Consider the following 17,446-nt stretch of genomic DNA (forward strand, 5'->3'; position numbering starts at 1 on the left):
TGTGTAAAGACGGCATAATATTTGTTCCACAACAGTTGGCAGTTGACCCCTTGACTTGGCCCCTTGAGTGTAGATAGCACACAAACAGTGTCTTCAACCAACAAAACTTTCATTCTTTTTAGTTTTTATTTAGTTTTGACTTTTTGTTTTAAAAAAAATTAGTTTTAAGAGCGAGTTTGCTAGTTTTTTTTATTAGCTTTCATTTTATTGTAACGTGGAGTATGCAGGATGCAAAACAATGTCATAATGAGTATTGTGTCTTATTAAAAACCCAACAAAGCTGAGGTTGTATGCAGTAAAAAAAATCAAATAGCCAACAGACTAAAGACACACATGAACATAACATAAATAATAAGAAATCACATTGATTGTGAGCCAGGAGTCTCAGGGAGTTCATTCTCAACAGTAAACCCAATAAAAGACGAGAGGTTTGATTCACTTAGATAAACAAACTCAACAAATAACAAATGTCTATGTCCCACATTGTAAACAAATTGAAAACATTTTATCATAAATGAAAATACAACCTTTCATACACTTCATATGAACCCAGAAGGATTATTTTACAAAGAAGCGTACAAAAAATGCTCCAATTTTAGTTAATTTTGCAAACACACAATTCAGTTAGTCGTTGTTTTTCCAATTTTAATTTTCGTTGCTTTGTTAGTTTGTCGTAAACTACTGTATAACAAGCGTGATTGTAGTAATCCATTTTCAAAAATGGTCAAGTAATAGTTAACTCTGTGGTCACCTGTCGTCTCAGTGTGCCTCATTTGGCATAAAAACCATTCCCAGCTCAGATAATGAATTAGAACGAGTGTGACTGGGCTCACAGATTCTCTGCTGTGCAGCTGCCTGAGAGCTCAGAGATAATAAAGAGTCTACTCAACTGTACAAATGTACAAGCTTCTTGTTGTTGTTGTTGTTGTTGTTGTTTTTTTGCGCTATAATCACACAGCTGCCTCTTATTCACATACAATATTTTGCACTCATTGTATTTTTTCCCGTTTTGTCTTATGACTTCATTAACTTTTGGTGCATATCACCGCTGAATAACTGTGGATGCTTCTCTCGTGTCCTCTGTGGACAAAGGGACTCACTGTGGCGTCAGATCAGTCTTTGTACATTTGGAGCCGCAGTTGATGTTGTTATTGTTGTGGTGCCGGGAACTAGGCTGTGGCATAGTCTGGTGAAAATGCGATATTGGCATAGTTCCCGGGCCTGTGTGTTGTTCAAGGGCTCTATGGCACCCCCCTGAGGTGAAAACAGAGGCAAAATTGATTTGACCATATTTACCAAAACTTGGTGGGAAAATGTTATAGACCAAGACGTAACCATGGCCTCATCTCAACAGGAAGTCGTCCAATTTGAATTTTGGGGGCCATTGAGTCAAGTTGTCGAAAGGTTTTGTGGTTTCAAAGGTGAGGTCGGGGAACTCCTGCACTCCCCGATTATTACGTTTTTTTCCATTTGTTTATCCTAATGCTTGTTTTTTTTTTAATGAAATGCATCATCTCTTTGTATCATCTCGACTCTGTTCATCAAGGATGTTTGAAAGTGTATTTTGATTTTGTGGTTCATTTATTATATTATTTTATATTAATATTTGCTCAATTCATAAAAAGTGTTGTTTGAAAACACTGACACAGATCTTATTCCATAGTGTCCTCCACTTTGTCCTCCACGTCTTATCACCTTATCTGAACAAACACAGGCCCACAGTGTGTGTTGTTGTTGACATGGCTGACATGCGCACTGAGAGGCAGGCGGAAAGAGGCGGGGCCGGTCCCATGCTGGAATTTCCTCCACCCCCCCAAACACTACTACAGAGTCAACTGTCACGTGTGCTCCTGTCTTTGCCGGGCGAATTCAACGTGCGAGAGTCGGCTGACTCCGCCCCCGCTGCCGCCCCGCCCACCGGAGTCTATAAAGACTGTGCTTTCACGTCGGAAAAGAGACTTGGCGGAATGAGCACGTAACGGAACCGGGACTTACTGTTTGTGTGACCCACTTTAGTTTAACTGAACCAACTGGACCAGATAACAACATTTTTCCGGGTTTTTATGTCTCAGCTGTTGTGACACTTAACATTTAAAAGTACACAGAAGGAAAATCAAACCCAACAGCGTCTTTTAAGACAGCAGATAATGTAAGTACAATTACGTCTTCGCTTGTCTTTGGTTTTGACATAAGTCATGTATACAAGTGTAGTTTTTTGTATAAGTTTGTTTTTCACTCCTGACGACTACTACTACCACTACTACAACTACTATTAATGCTGCTACTACTACAACTACTACTACCACTACTACAACTACTATTAATGCTGCTACTACAACTACTACTACCACTACTACAACTACTATTAATGCTGCTACTACAACTACTACTACCACTACTACAACTACTATTAATGCTGCTACTACAACTACTACTACCACTACTACAACTACTATTAATGCTGCTACTACAACTACTACTACTATTACTGCTTCATCTACTACTATTACTACTACTATTATACAGCTACTGCTACTACTACGACTATTACGGCTACTACTAAAACTACTACCACTACCACTACTACTACTATTCCTATCACTACTATTACTGCTACAACTACTATTACTACTACCACTACTACTACAATTACCACTACCACTACTACTACTATCACTACTACCACTACTACTGCTGCTACTACTACTACTACTACCACTACCACTACTACTACTATTCCTATCACTACTATTACTGCTACAACTACTATTACTACTACCACTACTACTACAATTACCACTACCACCACTACTACTACTATTACTACTACCACTACTACTGCTGCTACTACTACTACCACTACCACTACTACTACTATTCCTATAACTACTATTACCGCTACAACTACTTATACTAATACTGCTACTACTATTACTGCTACTTAGGAATGGGAATTGGTATCGGTCAGTATCGGTCATCGGATAACGACAGATAAAAATGTAGAATCTGGTAGATATAACTTTTTTATACCGGTATCTGACACAAAACAGTGGTATCGTCCCATCCCTGCCGCTATGACTATAGCAGCAGTACTACGACTACCACTAATAATAATCATGTTTAGTAATTGTTAAGATACCCAGTCATTGTGGTCATATGCTGTCATTATAACCTGGGTGTGTTCATGAAGATGATGAGGCATATTCTCCATCACATGTTTTAGAGACTCACAGTTTCCACACTGAACTCAAACAATCCTTGTTTGGTTGTTTTTGTGTGTGTGTGTGTGTGGTGTGAGGGCATTAGTGGGGTGAGTCAGGCTGCACTCACAGTGACAGCCCCAGTTTGACTGCTCCACATGTTTCACGTTCACGTGGAGCGGTGTAGTAAACTGGGCAGGGCAGCAGCACATGACTCTTTTCTCCCGCCACAAGCCTTGAATCACTCCTCTCTGCTCCGACCAGGCTGGGGGCCCTCCTCTTCCTGCTCCATGTGATGAATAACCCCCACCAACCCACTCACTCCTCTCTCTCTCTACATCAGTCTCAACACTTTCACCAACATTAATTAAGATTTGTTCAATTTGCTTGGACTCATTTTGAATTCAGAAAATCTTCTAGTGACCCTGACCTTCTACAACACACAGGTCCACAGTGGGGGCTGTGGTGGGGCGGGGGGGTGACGGATGGAATTAATGTAGTTTTTTTTTTAAGATTCTTTAAAATAAACAGGCGGAGCCTTCTGTACATTCCACCATGTGACTGAAGGTCACATGTACAGAGGAAACGGGTGAAAGAAACATTACAGATGCTGCCAAAAAGTGTTCCAAAAATGTTAAATAAGTTATTTAACATTTTTGGAACACTTTTTGGCAGCAAACGGTACTAATGTAATTTAAAGAAAAAAACTACTTTGAATGTTGTAATGTTACATATTTGTTTGAAGTAAATATTCTCAAGTTAAAAACAATCATCTCAAGTTGGATCATTATAAATTATTGCTGGATTTACGCTTTCAGAATGACAGCGTGTCTTTTTATGTAAGAGTGGAATCTCCCTGTGTTCCAGTGACGTTCACTCTTTGGCATTGGTTTCGTTTTTGAATGAATGAGCTGCGATCCTGGAAAGAAAAGCCACATTTCATGACCTCAGTCTTGGCGGCTCCACTCACTCACTCACTCAAGTTACATCATGCAACATGAGTTCACATGTGTACATTTTTATTTGTCTGGCATACATTTTGTAAGCTTTGATTAGTATAATTAAGTAGAGCTCTCCTCCCGTACTCCCAGTCTTGGTGTGGGTGTGTTTCTGTTCATTGTTTGATGAGAAACCTAGCCAGCCCTTCCTGGATATAACTCATTTTGCCGGAAAACAGCTGAGTCCTTCCTGTAGTTAGCATAGAAAAATGTCCTGTCACTTTAATTTAACCCTTAGATGCGCCTTCAAAAGAAGTTAACACACCTAGAGGACCAATTTTTTTTTAATATTGTTTTAAACCAGCATTAGTCCTTTCCATATATATCAAATATTAATGTTAATGTTAATATTAAAAAATGTAACTCTTAAATTGTATTAGTAGTTAGTATTAGTATTTCCTTTTTTTAAAACCAACACCAGTCCTCATCATACATATATATATTATCGAATTTTTAAAGTTTTTAACCATTAAATTGGCAAGTTTTTGTCGTGATGCATCAAAAATAGTGATTTGAATGGGTTCCAATGAGGACATTTTTGTGCGTAGGTGTGTTTAGTGTGAGTATTTTTAGTTCACATAGTTTACTAATAGACAAAAACAAGAACACTCAAAAAAATGCGTGAAAAAATGAAAAATATTCAAAGCCAAAAACACAAAAATGTGTCTAGGTGTGTTTTAAATAACACATGCTGTGGATCACTGCATTGATCATGAGACTCATGATGAGTTGCCCATGGAGTGCTAAGATGGTCCACTACTGCCACCCAGTGTTGGCTCTGTGCACCTACAGTGATTGCTCACAGCCGTACTTGTCCTTACATGTCTGTCTCAGATTATGTTGGGACATGTACCAGTGAGCCAGTGAGTCAGTGTCTGGTTATAAAAGCCTCCAGAGTGACAGCAGAGTCATCAGATGCTCTGCGTTGTTCACTGAGGAGACAGAATCATGGTAAGCCTGACCTCTACTATAACAATATGTTTGTTTTTTGTGTTTTTAAACCACACACAAGGATCACTTCAGTGTGCGTCTTATTTTATACAAGATTTAGATTAAGTGAAACTGAAATGATTAGTCAAGTTGTCAGCTGACAGGAGATTCTTCTTCTTATACTGTGGTTCCGTGACTAGTTTAGGAAAGGGAGACATTTGATGTCACTAACATTTGATGTCACTAATTCTTACTCAGTGAACCTCGCATTGTTTTATTCTAGTCGCCAAAATACCGAGGATTTGATTATTTTATGAACCTATCATTTCATATTATTGTTATTAGAGAGTCTGCTCGTTAATTTGCATTGATAAGCAAGCTTCTATTATAATTCTACGGGCTTATTCTTCTTTTTCTGATTATTATTCCTCTTCCGCCAAAGGAAGTAGAATTTTCACATACACATGACTGGGAAACAGTTGGTTCACAAGACTTGAGGCTTTTCTCACCTAAATCAAAGTTTTGATACATGTTACGGTTTTTAAACAATCGCAGTTTCAATTATGAGTCTCTCTCTTTAAGTTTTAAAGTTCCCCTGATACTCCATTACCAGCTCAGGTCCTGCACCTGACGATACTGACACCAAGAACAAGGGCACGATCGTAATTCTGATCGAATTTTGTCTGACTAAAACAAACTATCAGTTAATGTGAAAGAAACTGCCAAATAAACTGACAGAAAGTGAAAGTGACAGTGCTTACTCAGCTACGCCTGCATTTCGCTGTGTCGCCTGATGACGAGATGTCCTGCAGCAAAACTAAGTGCCGATGTTCTCTCTGTGTCCTTCAGTGTCGAATGATGACGACTAACGTGCGGATCCTGCGCAGGCTGGGGAACGGCCCAACAAGGCGAAACCTGTTCGGCCCAGTCGACAGAGAGCAGCTGCGGGTGGAGTACCAGGCCGCCCTGCAGAAGGACCTGGAGGAGGCGTCGCGTCGCTGGGGCTTTGACTTCCTCTCCGATGAGCCGTTGGAGGGCAGTGATTTTCAATGGGAGTGCGTCCCGGGCACCAAGGTGCCACTGCTCTACCGATCCAGCAAGCAGGGTCTGGACCAGAGAGGATGCCAAACGTTCGGAGAGGCGATGGTGAGCACTAGTGGAGGAAGCATGGAGTCGCCGCCATGTGACAAGGAGAACATCACACATACACCGGAGAGATGTTTACTCAACCTGAAGACCTTGGAGATCACTCCTGAGAGACGAGAGAATACAGGATTGAAGAGGAAACAGACACATATTAAAGGTACATTTTCAAACACTTACAAACACCTGTGACCTGTTTTATCATTTTTGCATCAGCTGAATTTACCATTCTCTGTCCTAACAGATTTCTATCAGGCTAAAAGAAGAGTGGTTGGGACGCCACGCAAATCTGGAGAGTGAAAGAAAAAAAAAGGGCCAATATTCCAAGAGACAGGACTCTCAGGAAAAGCCCCACTCTGCTGGACTCAGTCGCTCACCCAGTCAATCACCTGGAAACAGAAAGGGACCTCAGCTACACACCAGATTGATTTGGGTACTGTCTCTGCTCTGAGGGGGGAGGGGGCGGGTGGGTGGCCCAAAGTAAGGGGACATTTGAATAGAGATTAATGGTAATCTCATAAATCAGTGGATTTAAATTCATCTGGATCGGGGGGGGGGGGTGCCTGCCAAAGTGTCGACTGCAACTTCCTACTGTACATTCCACGGTGCTGTAAAACCAGTCTCTGGTTTATCGGGACTCGTCACCTCTGGCAACACAGTGACGGGCGTGATGAACGATAGTATCACTGTACTCACTTCAAAGAGATGTTATAATGATCATCATCATTCTGAGTCAGCACAAAATTAAGGAGCGCCTGTGACAAGACTGTTAGAGAATGAAGCCCTGTGGCTCCTTTGTTCAAATCCACGATTGTTTTTCTGCATTGTTATTTTTATTTTATGTGCATCATACAACGACGGAGAATTAATCTTTCAAGAGTAAAGTCGTAATATTACGACTTCATTCTCATAAAGTTACGACTTTATTCTCATAGAGTTATGACTTTATTATCGTAATGTTATGACTATTATCCTAATATTATGACTTTATTCTCGAAAGATTAAACAAATACTCTGTCGTAGTATCAAGGAGCCCTTTTTATTTTGTCCTTCAAGCACTTCATGTGGTAAACTGTATCATACTTTATATATTTAGCTCTACAATCATGTTCTTTTTTTTCCCTCCATCATCAAATGCTCAAAGAGCTCTGATGTACCACACACACACACACACACACACACACACACACACACACACACAAGCAGATGTTTTGTGTAGAATACATTACGACAGAAGTGTCATCGTGTCCTCTTCACCCTGAACGCAGATCCAGACTTCCACATAATGCCAGATTAGAGTGTAGCGTCAGCAGTCTTTGGAACTGCTCTAGTTAGGTTCATTTATGTATATATACATATATATATATATATATATATAGATATACAATGCAGCACCGTTAAGTAGCATAATCATAATAAAACACTGCAGAATTGCACAAACATCCATCCATAATAACAGTTTCAGATGCCTTTTTAAGGGCGTTTGTTATGATATTTGAAGCTCCATAAAGCTCCTTCTTTTTAATAAGCTGAAACTTGATACTTTATTCTTTCCTATTTTGGACACACAGTGCAATTTAACAGATTATTATCTGCCTCAAAACACAAAAAGTATCTTTGTACAGTACATGACTCTTTTTTTAAATTATTTTATGTTGCTGTTGGCAAATCTTGCTGCTATGGATAATCTGAACGGCTGTCACAACACGGTCAACCCGGGATGATAATCCTTTACTGACAGCTTTGAAAGGTTTGCTACAGTTTAGAAACAAATAAACAATGAAAGCACTTCTGTTAATAGACGCGTGTGCACAGGTCTTACACATTGTTTTTACGTTAAAAAGCTACAAATGAGAAGATCCATCTTTATTTATTGTGAGATACTTTGTATCAAGTTAATTTGTTGTAATTTTTACAAGAGTTTCAAATTCAAATAAAATGTTGAAAGTAGTTTTCCTTTGAGTGTCTTTACTGCTTTTATCTTTTCCTGTGTATGTATGATGATGAATAAATGTTTGGGATACAAAGAAAGAGACATTTCTGCTATAATTGTGTGTGTGTGTGTGTGTGGGGGGGGGGGGGGGGGGGTGTTATCTTAATTCTATGCTACTTTACACATAATTACATATATATTTGTAAATTAAATACAGTCAGTCAGTCAGTCATCATCTACCGCTTTATCCTCTGCTAGAGGGTCGCGGGGCTCAGGTTTGTGAGGAATGATGCACTTTCAACATATTGAAATAAACTCAATAAATTGCAACAGAATAAAGAAGCGGGATGTTATAGTCCAATAATATATAATATAATAATGAGTAGGTTTTTTGCACCTTTTTAAAAAAAATTGGAATAATTGTACTTCACTACATTTTAAATCATGAATGACAAGGACAGGTGAGAGATGAGGAGGACAGGTGAGAGATGAGGAGGACAGGTGAACGATGAGGACAGGTAATTGTCGAGGACAGGTGAATGATGAGGACAGGTGAATGATAAGGACAGGTGAATGAAGAAGACAGGTAAATGATGAGGACAGGTGAATGATGAGGACAGGTGAATGATGAGGACAGGTGAGTGATGAGGACAGGTGAATGAAGAGGACGGGTGAATGATGTGGACAGGTGAATGAAGAAGACAGGTGAATAACGAGGACAGGTGAATGATGATGAGGACAGGTGAGAGATGAGGAGGACAGGTGAGTGATGAGGAGGACAGGTGAGTGATGAGGACAGGTGAATGAAGAGGACGGGTGAATGATGTGGACAGGTGAATTGGCGTTAATTAAGGCCCCTGATTGAGTGACATTGTGACCTTTGACCCATGTTGACTGAGACAATACGTATTTACATATTTAATTTTTTAATCTGTAAAGGTTTGCCTTTTTTTGCCTTAACTAATTCACTTTTAATTTTTACTTTACATTTTTAGACCAGTACTTTAACTTGATAAAAAAATAGTGGTACTTTTACTTGAATAGAATATTTCAGTACTCTTTCCACCTCTGTTTTTTTCATAAACTATAATAACCTTGTAACCACATGACTGCAGACCCACAACAGCACACAGTGTATGTATAACACGCCTCCGCCCCTCCCTCCCTCTCTCTCTCCCCCCTCCCTCAGCCTCAGCAGCACCTGCACGCCTGCGCTAAACTCTCCCATCCCCCGCCCTCTTCCCCTCCATCATCTGTCCCTCAGCTCCCTCTTTGCTCGCCCATTGTGGAGCAAAGACGTACGTACAGCATTTCGACTGGAAGAGAGAGACAGAGAGGGAGGGAGGGAGGGAGCGAGCGAGTGAGTGAGAGAGAAACAGAGGGAGGTGGAGGGAGCATATGAAGTCAGATGAGAGCGAGAGAGAGAGAGAGAGAGAGAGGGAAATAGATCACAGAATTAAAGAGCAGAGGGAGAGGGAGGCTGCAGATATCGATGCCATTAACAATGGAGCGTTAGGACACAGAGAGGTAACAGTCAGCCACACAACGGCTGAGGGGGGTGCAGATATTTGAGGGGGGGCTCCTCCTCAGTGAGCACAGGAGGAGGAGGAGGAGGAGGATGGGCCTCGGACACAGACTTGCACTGGCGGTGCAAAAATTGGATTAAAGCAGTATGGTAACGTTTCTAATTTAATCTATGGCTGTGCTGCGTGTGTCTCGTCCTCATGTGTTCACATCCACGCTTGTTGACGTCCATCGGCCGCTCCCATCGCAGCGTGTCTCTCTGTCCTGCCGGCTGAAGGAGGCACAGGCGGACCACGTCCTCCTGTTTTCCATGCCACAGACATCTGCCATCTCCACCCTCATCATCATCATCATCCTCCTCATCCTCGTCATCATCACCATCCTTCGACCCTCCAGGAGCTTGAATCCATCGCAGGACGTCGACCTGCTTGCTTGTGTGTGTGTTCAGAGACACCTTTAGACGTGAGCATCACCGCAGCTCTCTGCTCTCTGCTGCTGCTGCTCTGCTGTGTTTGTGTTGTTGTTTTCACCCCCTCACGTATCGCTTGGACACAGCATCATCATCATCATCATCACCCCCCCCACACACACACACACACACACACACACACAGCTGTCGCTTAGTGAGAAACACAATCTGTGAACTACACTGTGTCTGAAGCACACACTGCTGCTGCTGAGTGACTGTTCATGGTCAGCAGCAGCAGCGTGTGCTCGTTTCACACGACAAAAGCAAATAAAACAGAGCTACAAAACAACAGAACAACAAAACACATCCAGAGGAAATGAGAGCAGCGCTGCAGGACGTTGGGTGTCATGTGTCTGTCTGAGCTCATGTTTTCAGGCTCTGATTACAGTGTTTTGACGTCAGACAGAGGCTCAGTGTCACAATCTGTCTGTCTGCTGATGCTGAGCGACACACATGCACAGATACACACTGATGTGGGCAGACAGATTCACCATCATCATCGTTATTATTATTATAATAATAATTATTAGCACACAGGTCACCTGTTACACACCCTTGTTGTTTTACACGTGCTGCTCTGTAATGATTGAACTCTTTCCTCATAAACACCAACTGTGATTTCATGAGGAAAGTTGTTCTAAAGTCGTCTGTTTGCAGAGACTGTGCTTGTGTGGCAGGAAGCCGTGTAATTATGTGTCATCTAATTAATGCATGCTGGCCTTCCTGTGTCCTGTGTCCTGTGTCCCACCAAATCAATTACTGGAGGAGGAGGAAAGTAACTCATCATCGTCGTTTTTATGTGACCTGTGATTGCAGCGTGCGACGGTTTCAGTTTTGTCACATGTGTTGATTTTGAACTTAAACAACTGCTCATATTAAAGTAGAGTTTTTGTTTGTTGCTAAAAACATTCATCAACATTTGACTTTACATTTAAATGTTGTGTAGATTATGATTAAGAATTACACAGCAGGCCGCACATCCAGTATCTACACATCAGTATATGTTAAAGAAATACTTCACCGATGTACATTTCGCTTTGTATTACTAGAATAACGGTAGTATTTTTGAAAAGTTGTGCTTCCCAACCTCAGTTTCCCCTGAGTCGAGAAATATCTTACCCAAAGTACCCGTCAGTGACATTTGGTCCAAGGCTGGAAACTGCAACACTAATTCCGCACTTTTTAGACCCACTCCAGACCTGTCAACAGTGTCCGCCATCTTTGCTAACAGTTAAGCTAACAGGACCAAGTGTCACTGGTGGCCATGTAATAAAGAAAAGAATGAAGATATTTCTCAACTCAGGGCAAACTGAGGTCGGGAAGCACAATTTAAGATTCCGTCAGCAAGCGATTGGTAAAGAGGAGAAAGCTAAAGCACAAACTGTAAGGTCGCTAATTCTCCCACAACATCGCGACACTAGCTTCAGATCAGTGTCCACGTGTCCAACATCCCCCGAAAATGTCATAAAGATCTGTCGCTTACTTTTCGACTTATGCTGCTCATAATAATCCTAACGCTAATCATTTGGAAATGATGGAGCAATAGACTGAATATCCTCTGGTAATGATGATGCGCGCTCTCTGTTTGAGCGCATCATTGTTAAGAGTCAATGATCTGGAGTGGTTGGAGTGCCTCATTATGTCCTCCTGTCCTCTTGTCCCCGCAGCTGGACAAGAGTGAGGTGGCAACACTAGGCCTACCCTCCACCACCAGCCATGGGGGCTCCGACGGTAACATCAGCGCGGATGGAGCGGCTGCGGCCGCGCCGTCCACTGTCACGGCCGGCGGTGCCGAGGGCCCAGTGGCTGCCGAGCCACAGCGAACGCGCGCCGCTCTGGAGCACCTGCAGCAGAAGGTCCTGAAGGTCACCGAGCAGATCCGCGTGGAGCAGGAGGCCCGCGACGACAACGTGGCCGAGTACCTCAAGTTGGCCCACAACGCCGACAAGCAGCAGGCCTCTAGGATCAAGCAGGTGTTTGAGAAGAAGAACCAGAAGTCGGCACAGACCATCGCACACTTGCACAAGAAACTAGAGCACTACCACAAGAAGCTAAAGGAGATAGAACAAGTGAGTGTCACGGCGCGTGCATGTGCTGCTCTGTTTTTTGAATAATTATGAGTCATGACTGACAAACAAGTGCTCTACATTTGAGAGGACAGTTGTGTCTAAATATAGACTGATGGTCCTCACACGTGTCTCACCTGGTTCTCTGCAGGGCCTGTTCTCCTCTGTCCCTTAAACCTAATCACCTCTCTCCCGCCTTTGAGATCCTCCACTTCTCTTGCTTCCTCATTTCTCTTCCCTCTCTACAGAATGGACCGGCCCGACAGCCTAAGGATGTCCTGCGGGACATGCAGCAGGGACTGAAAGATGTGGGGGCCAACGTTCGCGCAGGAATAAGCGGTTTTGGAGGCGGCGTAGTCGAGGGCGTCAAAGGCGGCGTGACCGCTCTCACTCACACGGCCGTGGTCTCCAAGCCAAGAGAGTTCGCCAGTCTCATCAGGAACAAGTTTGGCAGCGCAGATAACATTGCTCACCTGAAGGACACACTTGAGGACGGAGTCGGGGGCCACTCCGAGGACACCCCCACACCCCGTGCGCTCAGTGGAAGCGCCACTCTGGTCTCCAGCCCAAAGTACGGCAGTGACGACGAGTGCTCCAGCGCCACGTCCGGCTCGGGACCGTGCAGTAATTCTGGTGGTGCCGGAGGAGGAGGAGGAGGCTTGTTAGGTCCCACCATGGGGAGTCCAAGACTGGATGGGCACCACCACCACCATCACATGCACAGCTCGTGGGACTCTCTCCTGGAGGGCCTGCACGAGATCAAGGCCAGCCAGGCGCACATGGAGGACGCCATTGACGACATGAAGGGCCAGCTGCAGAGCGACTACTCCTACATGACGCAGTGCCTGCAAGAAGAGAGATACAGGTAGACAAACACACGACACACAGGGACACATCTGGACTGCAAATGTGTGTTAAAGAGATCAAGGGACAGACGTCAAAGTTTAACATACTTTCCCATGTGTTTGAGGGTCAGTAACAACCTTCACTGTCGTGAAAACAGTGTGTCTACCTCGTGCAAGAATGCTCGTCATGTATGTGCTTTCAGTAGGTTTAAAGGTGGGGGGGAACATTGTAATTAATTAATGCATTGTCACAAAAATTAAAACATTCATAGTGAATGGCCCGAACACATTAATTGGATCGTGACGCGTCAATCAAACTGCCATCTGCTCAGAAGACAGCGTCAGAGCTTATGCTAGCTCGCTAAATCCCCTGGGAAAAGGTACTGCCAAGAAAAAGGCTGACGCAGAGTGATCTGAGACCAGAGTGAACATCGGTGCTGCGTTTGAACGCCGGCGACAACTAAAAGCCCAGAAAGCTGTTTCTACTGGACCAGTATTTGTTGTTTTTCATCATCACGTTGTCAACTGAACAAATACCCAAAAAACCTAGCGTCACCGGAAAGTACCGAAAGTTACCGATGCTGCTCGGCGCTTGTGAATCTGTGTTTGTTGCGCGTTCCTGTGCTCTGGAGGCGTGGCTTCAGAGGGAAGTCTGAAGAAAGGGGCGTGGACTTTTGAATTCAAAAATGTAGCCTGCTCTAACTGTTTTTCCAGGATCTCAAACCCTGCCTTTAAGTGTGGCACAAAGGAATAAGATGCATTGATTGCAGGATTGTAAAATCTCATATTGTGATATTTATTCTCGTGTGTTTCGTCCTGGAAACTCAGGTACGAGCGACTTGAAGAGCAACTCAATGACTTAACAGAGCTGCACCAGAATGAGATGACCAACCTGAAACAGGAGCTCGCCAGCATGGAGGAGAAAGTGGCTTACCAGTCGTACGAGAGAGCGAGAGACATTCAGGTAAAAAGAAATGATATCATCGTATTGTCATTGCTTCAGATTTCAAGCAGCATTTTCCTTAAAAAAGAAAGCACAGAGAGACACACACACACAGGGAGAGACACACACACACACAGGGAGAGACACACACAGAGAGAGACACACACACGGAGAGAGAGAGACACACACAGAGAGAGACACACACACACACATGGAGAGAGACACACAGGGAGACACACACACACAGGGAGAGACACACACTCACAGGGAGAGACACACACACATGGAGAGAGACACACACAGGGAGACACACACACATGGAGAGACACACACACACAGGGAGAGAGACACACACAGGGAGAGAGACACACACAGGGAGAGACACACACATGGAGAGAGACACACTCATGGAGAGAGACACACACAGGGAGAGACACACACACATGGAGAGAGACACACACATGGAGAGAGACACACACACAGAGAGAGACACACGGAGAGAGAGAGACACACACGGAGAGAGACACACACACACACATGGAGAGAGACACACAGAGAGACACACACACAGGGAGAGACACACACACGGAGAGAGACACACACAGGGAGTTAAGTTATTCTTTTCATGAACAGAGAGACAAACTGATAAATGCTAGATAATCATGAAAAAAGCAGATTTTTGAGGCTTGTGAGTGAATTGGTCTCACGGTGTCGTCTCTCTGTCTCTCCCCCTCTCCCCCCCTCTCCCCCTCTCTGGACAGGAGGCCGTGGAGTCGTGTCTGACCCGCATCACTAAGCTGGAGCTGCAGCAGCAGCAGCAGCAGGTCGTCCAGCTGGAGGGAGTGGAGAACGCCAACGCGCGAGCTCTGCTGGGCAAACTCATCAACGTCATCCTGGCGCTCATGGCCGTGCTGCTGGTCTTCGTCTCCACTCTGGCCAACTTCATCACGCCACTGATGAAGACGCGGGCCCGCGTGGCCACCACTGTCCTGCTCACGTTGCTGCTCTTCGTCCTGTGGAAGCAGTGGGACTTTGTGGAGCCGTGGCTGCTGCCCAGCTGAGCGTCAACCGGGAATAAAAACACTGAAAGATTCAGAGATGACGACATCTGCACTTGTCCACTCTTGACTATATGAAAGCGTGGGGGACATGACATGGCAGGACAAGAACAGGCCTGTGGGACAAAAAGACATCACCTCATCTCGTCCAAATCAACTGCCGTTGATGATCAATCATTGTCGATTGCATCGCTGTCACCAAAAACTCTCTCCCTCTCTGGAAAGACACATCTTTGGATTGTCTTTTCTTTGTGATACATGAAGTACAAAGAACACACAGCGACTGTATAAAGCTAATCATGTTGAAGCCACTGTACAGACAATTATTTGAGAGGATGAATTGAATGTCTTTGTGCTCATGCATGCACTGAAATGCATGAAGTAACATTTCATTCATGACATGAAGTGAATATTCCACAGTAGAACTGCCATTTTGTTGTTTTTTCAGTGTCAAACCATCATTTCACATCCTGCTGTTTTGCTTTCATAGACGCTCGCTCTTTTCTTTTTTGTCTTTTTTTCTTGAAAAAAAACAGCAAAAACCACAATATCCACAAAACATTCAGCACAATAATTCCACAATGTTATAAAACCTGTTATGTTTCATAAGCACTATTGTAGAACTGCTACTTCACAGTGTCGATAATCCTACCTGGCATGTCAACTTGTATCAAAGTTTATATCCAGTTTGCAAAAAAAGTAATAATAATAATAATAACGATGATGATTGCTGTTTTATTAAACGATTTAAGAAATAAATGATTTCATATATGAGGCAACGAGAATTCTGACTTTATCTCAGAAGTCACGATGGTTTTCCAGGTCATTTTTTGAGGGGGTTAAAAACTCTGGAAACTTCTGGCAAAAATGCGATATGGCATCGTGCTTGGACACAGCTCTATAGCGCCCCCCTAAGCTAAAACATGGATGGAGCCAAAAACGTTGCGCTGAATTTCAATTTGACGATTTGCACGCCTGAATGCATCAATCGTACTGACATGAAAAAACGCGTCAACTTGTACTAGAAAGAAACATCTAAGGCAAAACGTTTTCTAAAGGTTTTTCGGATTCAAAAGGGCGTGGCCACTGCAACCGTCAGAAGTTTTGGTCGAATTTCGACCATTCACCGCGAAACAGGACGTTTTCCTATAACTTTGCCATTCATTGACAGATCGCCTCGAAACTTCATACGTGCCACAAGAAACGGACCCCCAACTCTGCACGGAGGTCAGGTCTGCCGAAAATGTGATATTGGCATTGTGCTCGAACAGCTCTATAGCGCCCCCCTAAGGTGCAACAAAATTAAGTTGCGGTGAATTTCAATTTGGCGATTCACACTTGTAAATGAGCATTTATCGTACCGATATAAAAACTGTGACAGTTTGTAATAGACACATCAAAGGCAATAAGTTATTGAACGTTTTTTGCAGATTCAATAGGGCGTGGCCACGGCAACCATCGGACATTTGTCGAATTTCCACCACTCGAAACAGGAAGTTTTCCTATAACTTCGGAATTCATTGATCGATCGCCTCGAAACTTCATACATGACACAAGAGACCGACCCTGAATACGTCTACAGACACAGACTTGACCCAACACAATGAATGTAGCCGCCATTACACTACTAAACAGGAAGTAACATGGCCATACATCGACCGATCTGCTCGAAACATCATATGTGAGACCAGGGTCCCGCCCTGTGCAGTGCTGCATGCCCCATGACCTGCACACAGGAAATAGGTCTTTTGAAATCGTAAATGTAACTCGCTTCATAAATGAACAAACTCGTCTTAAAATACACACATGTACATTTGTACACGTCAGAGACATAAAGTGATCGAAAGGTTTTGAGGATTCAAATTTCCGCCATGGAAGTTTGGCGAACTTCGACCATTCGTCACCAAACAGGAAGTGCCCTGTAACTCTGTCGACCGATTGCCTCGAAACATCATACGTGACACAAGCGATTGACCATCAACACATATAGATATTATTATTATTATTCTGCGGCTTTGTGGCCATTTTTGAGGGTATTAACGAATAAAGTGAAGGCTGTTGAGTGAGGGGAGACGGTGAGGTCCGGGAGCTGCTGCACGGAGGACACAAAGCACGGTCCTAGTTTTATCTCATCTTTTAGCCGCTCTTGTTAGCATTTTGATGGTTTTACCAACCTTTATAGCTGCTCTTTTACAAAACAAGGGTCACAGTTAATTAGAAAGGCTACTGAAATAGTTGTTGTAATGGTTTTAATGCTGAAATAACTGAAAATGGATAAAGTGATTAGTTGAGCACTGAAGATGAGCCTCTATGGACTCAGACACACATTCAGGAACA

At 43.4% G+C, this 17,446-nt stretch overlaps 2 protein-coding genes across 4 annotated transcripts; both read left to right on the top strand.

Moving 5' to 3' along the window:
• The first annotated feature begins 1,948 nt into the window (after positions 1–1,948).
• On the top strand, positions 1,949–6,736 carry cdkn1a (cyclin dependent kinase inhibitor 1A). 2 transcript variants are annotated; one of them, XM_058630982.1, is made up of 3 exons: positions 1,949–2,149; positions 5,978–6,431; positions 6,516–6,736. In XM_058630982.1, the coding sequence occupies exons 2-3, from the start codon at positions 5,984–5,986 to the stop codon at positions 6,569–6,571; spliced, it is 504 nt and encodes a 167-aa protein (XP_058486965.1). In that variant the 5' UTR covers positions 1,949–2,149; positions 5,978–5,983; the 3' UTR covers positions 6,572–6,736. The 2 variants fall into 2 exon arrangements, with proteins under 2 accessions (XP_058486965.1, XP_058486964.1); XM_058630981.1 differs by lacking the exon at positions 1,949–2,149 and adding an exon at positions 5,034–5,149.
• A 2,843-nt stretch (positions 6,737–9,579) lies between these two features.
• On the top strand, positions 9,580–15,870 carry tmcc2 (transmembrane and coiled-coil domain family 2). 2 transcript variants are annotated; one of them, XM_058630947.1, is made up of 5 exons: positions 9,580–10,164; positions 11,865–12,266; positions 12,512–13,128; positions 13,937–14,072; positions 14,813–15,870. In XM_058630947.1, exons 1-5 carry the CDS (start codon positions 9,901–9,903, stop codon positions 15,110–15,112), a joined length of 1,719 nt encoding a protein of 572 aa, XP_058486930.1. In that variant the 5' UTR covers positions 9,580–9,900; the 3' UTR covers positions 15,113–15,870. The 2 variants fall into 2 exon arrangements, with proteins under 2 accessions (XP_058486930.1, XP_058486932.1); XM_058630949.1 differs by having other exon boundaries at positions 9,583–9,879; positions 14,813–15,869.
• Positions 15,871–17,446: the final 1,576 nt, after the last annotated feature.

The sequence above is a fragment of the Solea solea genome, chromosome 6 (assembly GCF_958295425.1).
Source record: "Solea solea chromosome 6, fSolSol10.1, whole genome shotgun sequence".
NCBI lineage: Eukaryota > Metazoa > Chordata > Actinopteri > Pleuronectiformes > Soleidae > Solea > Solea solea.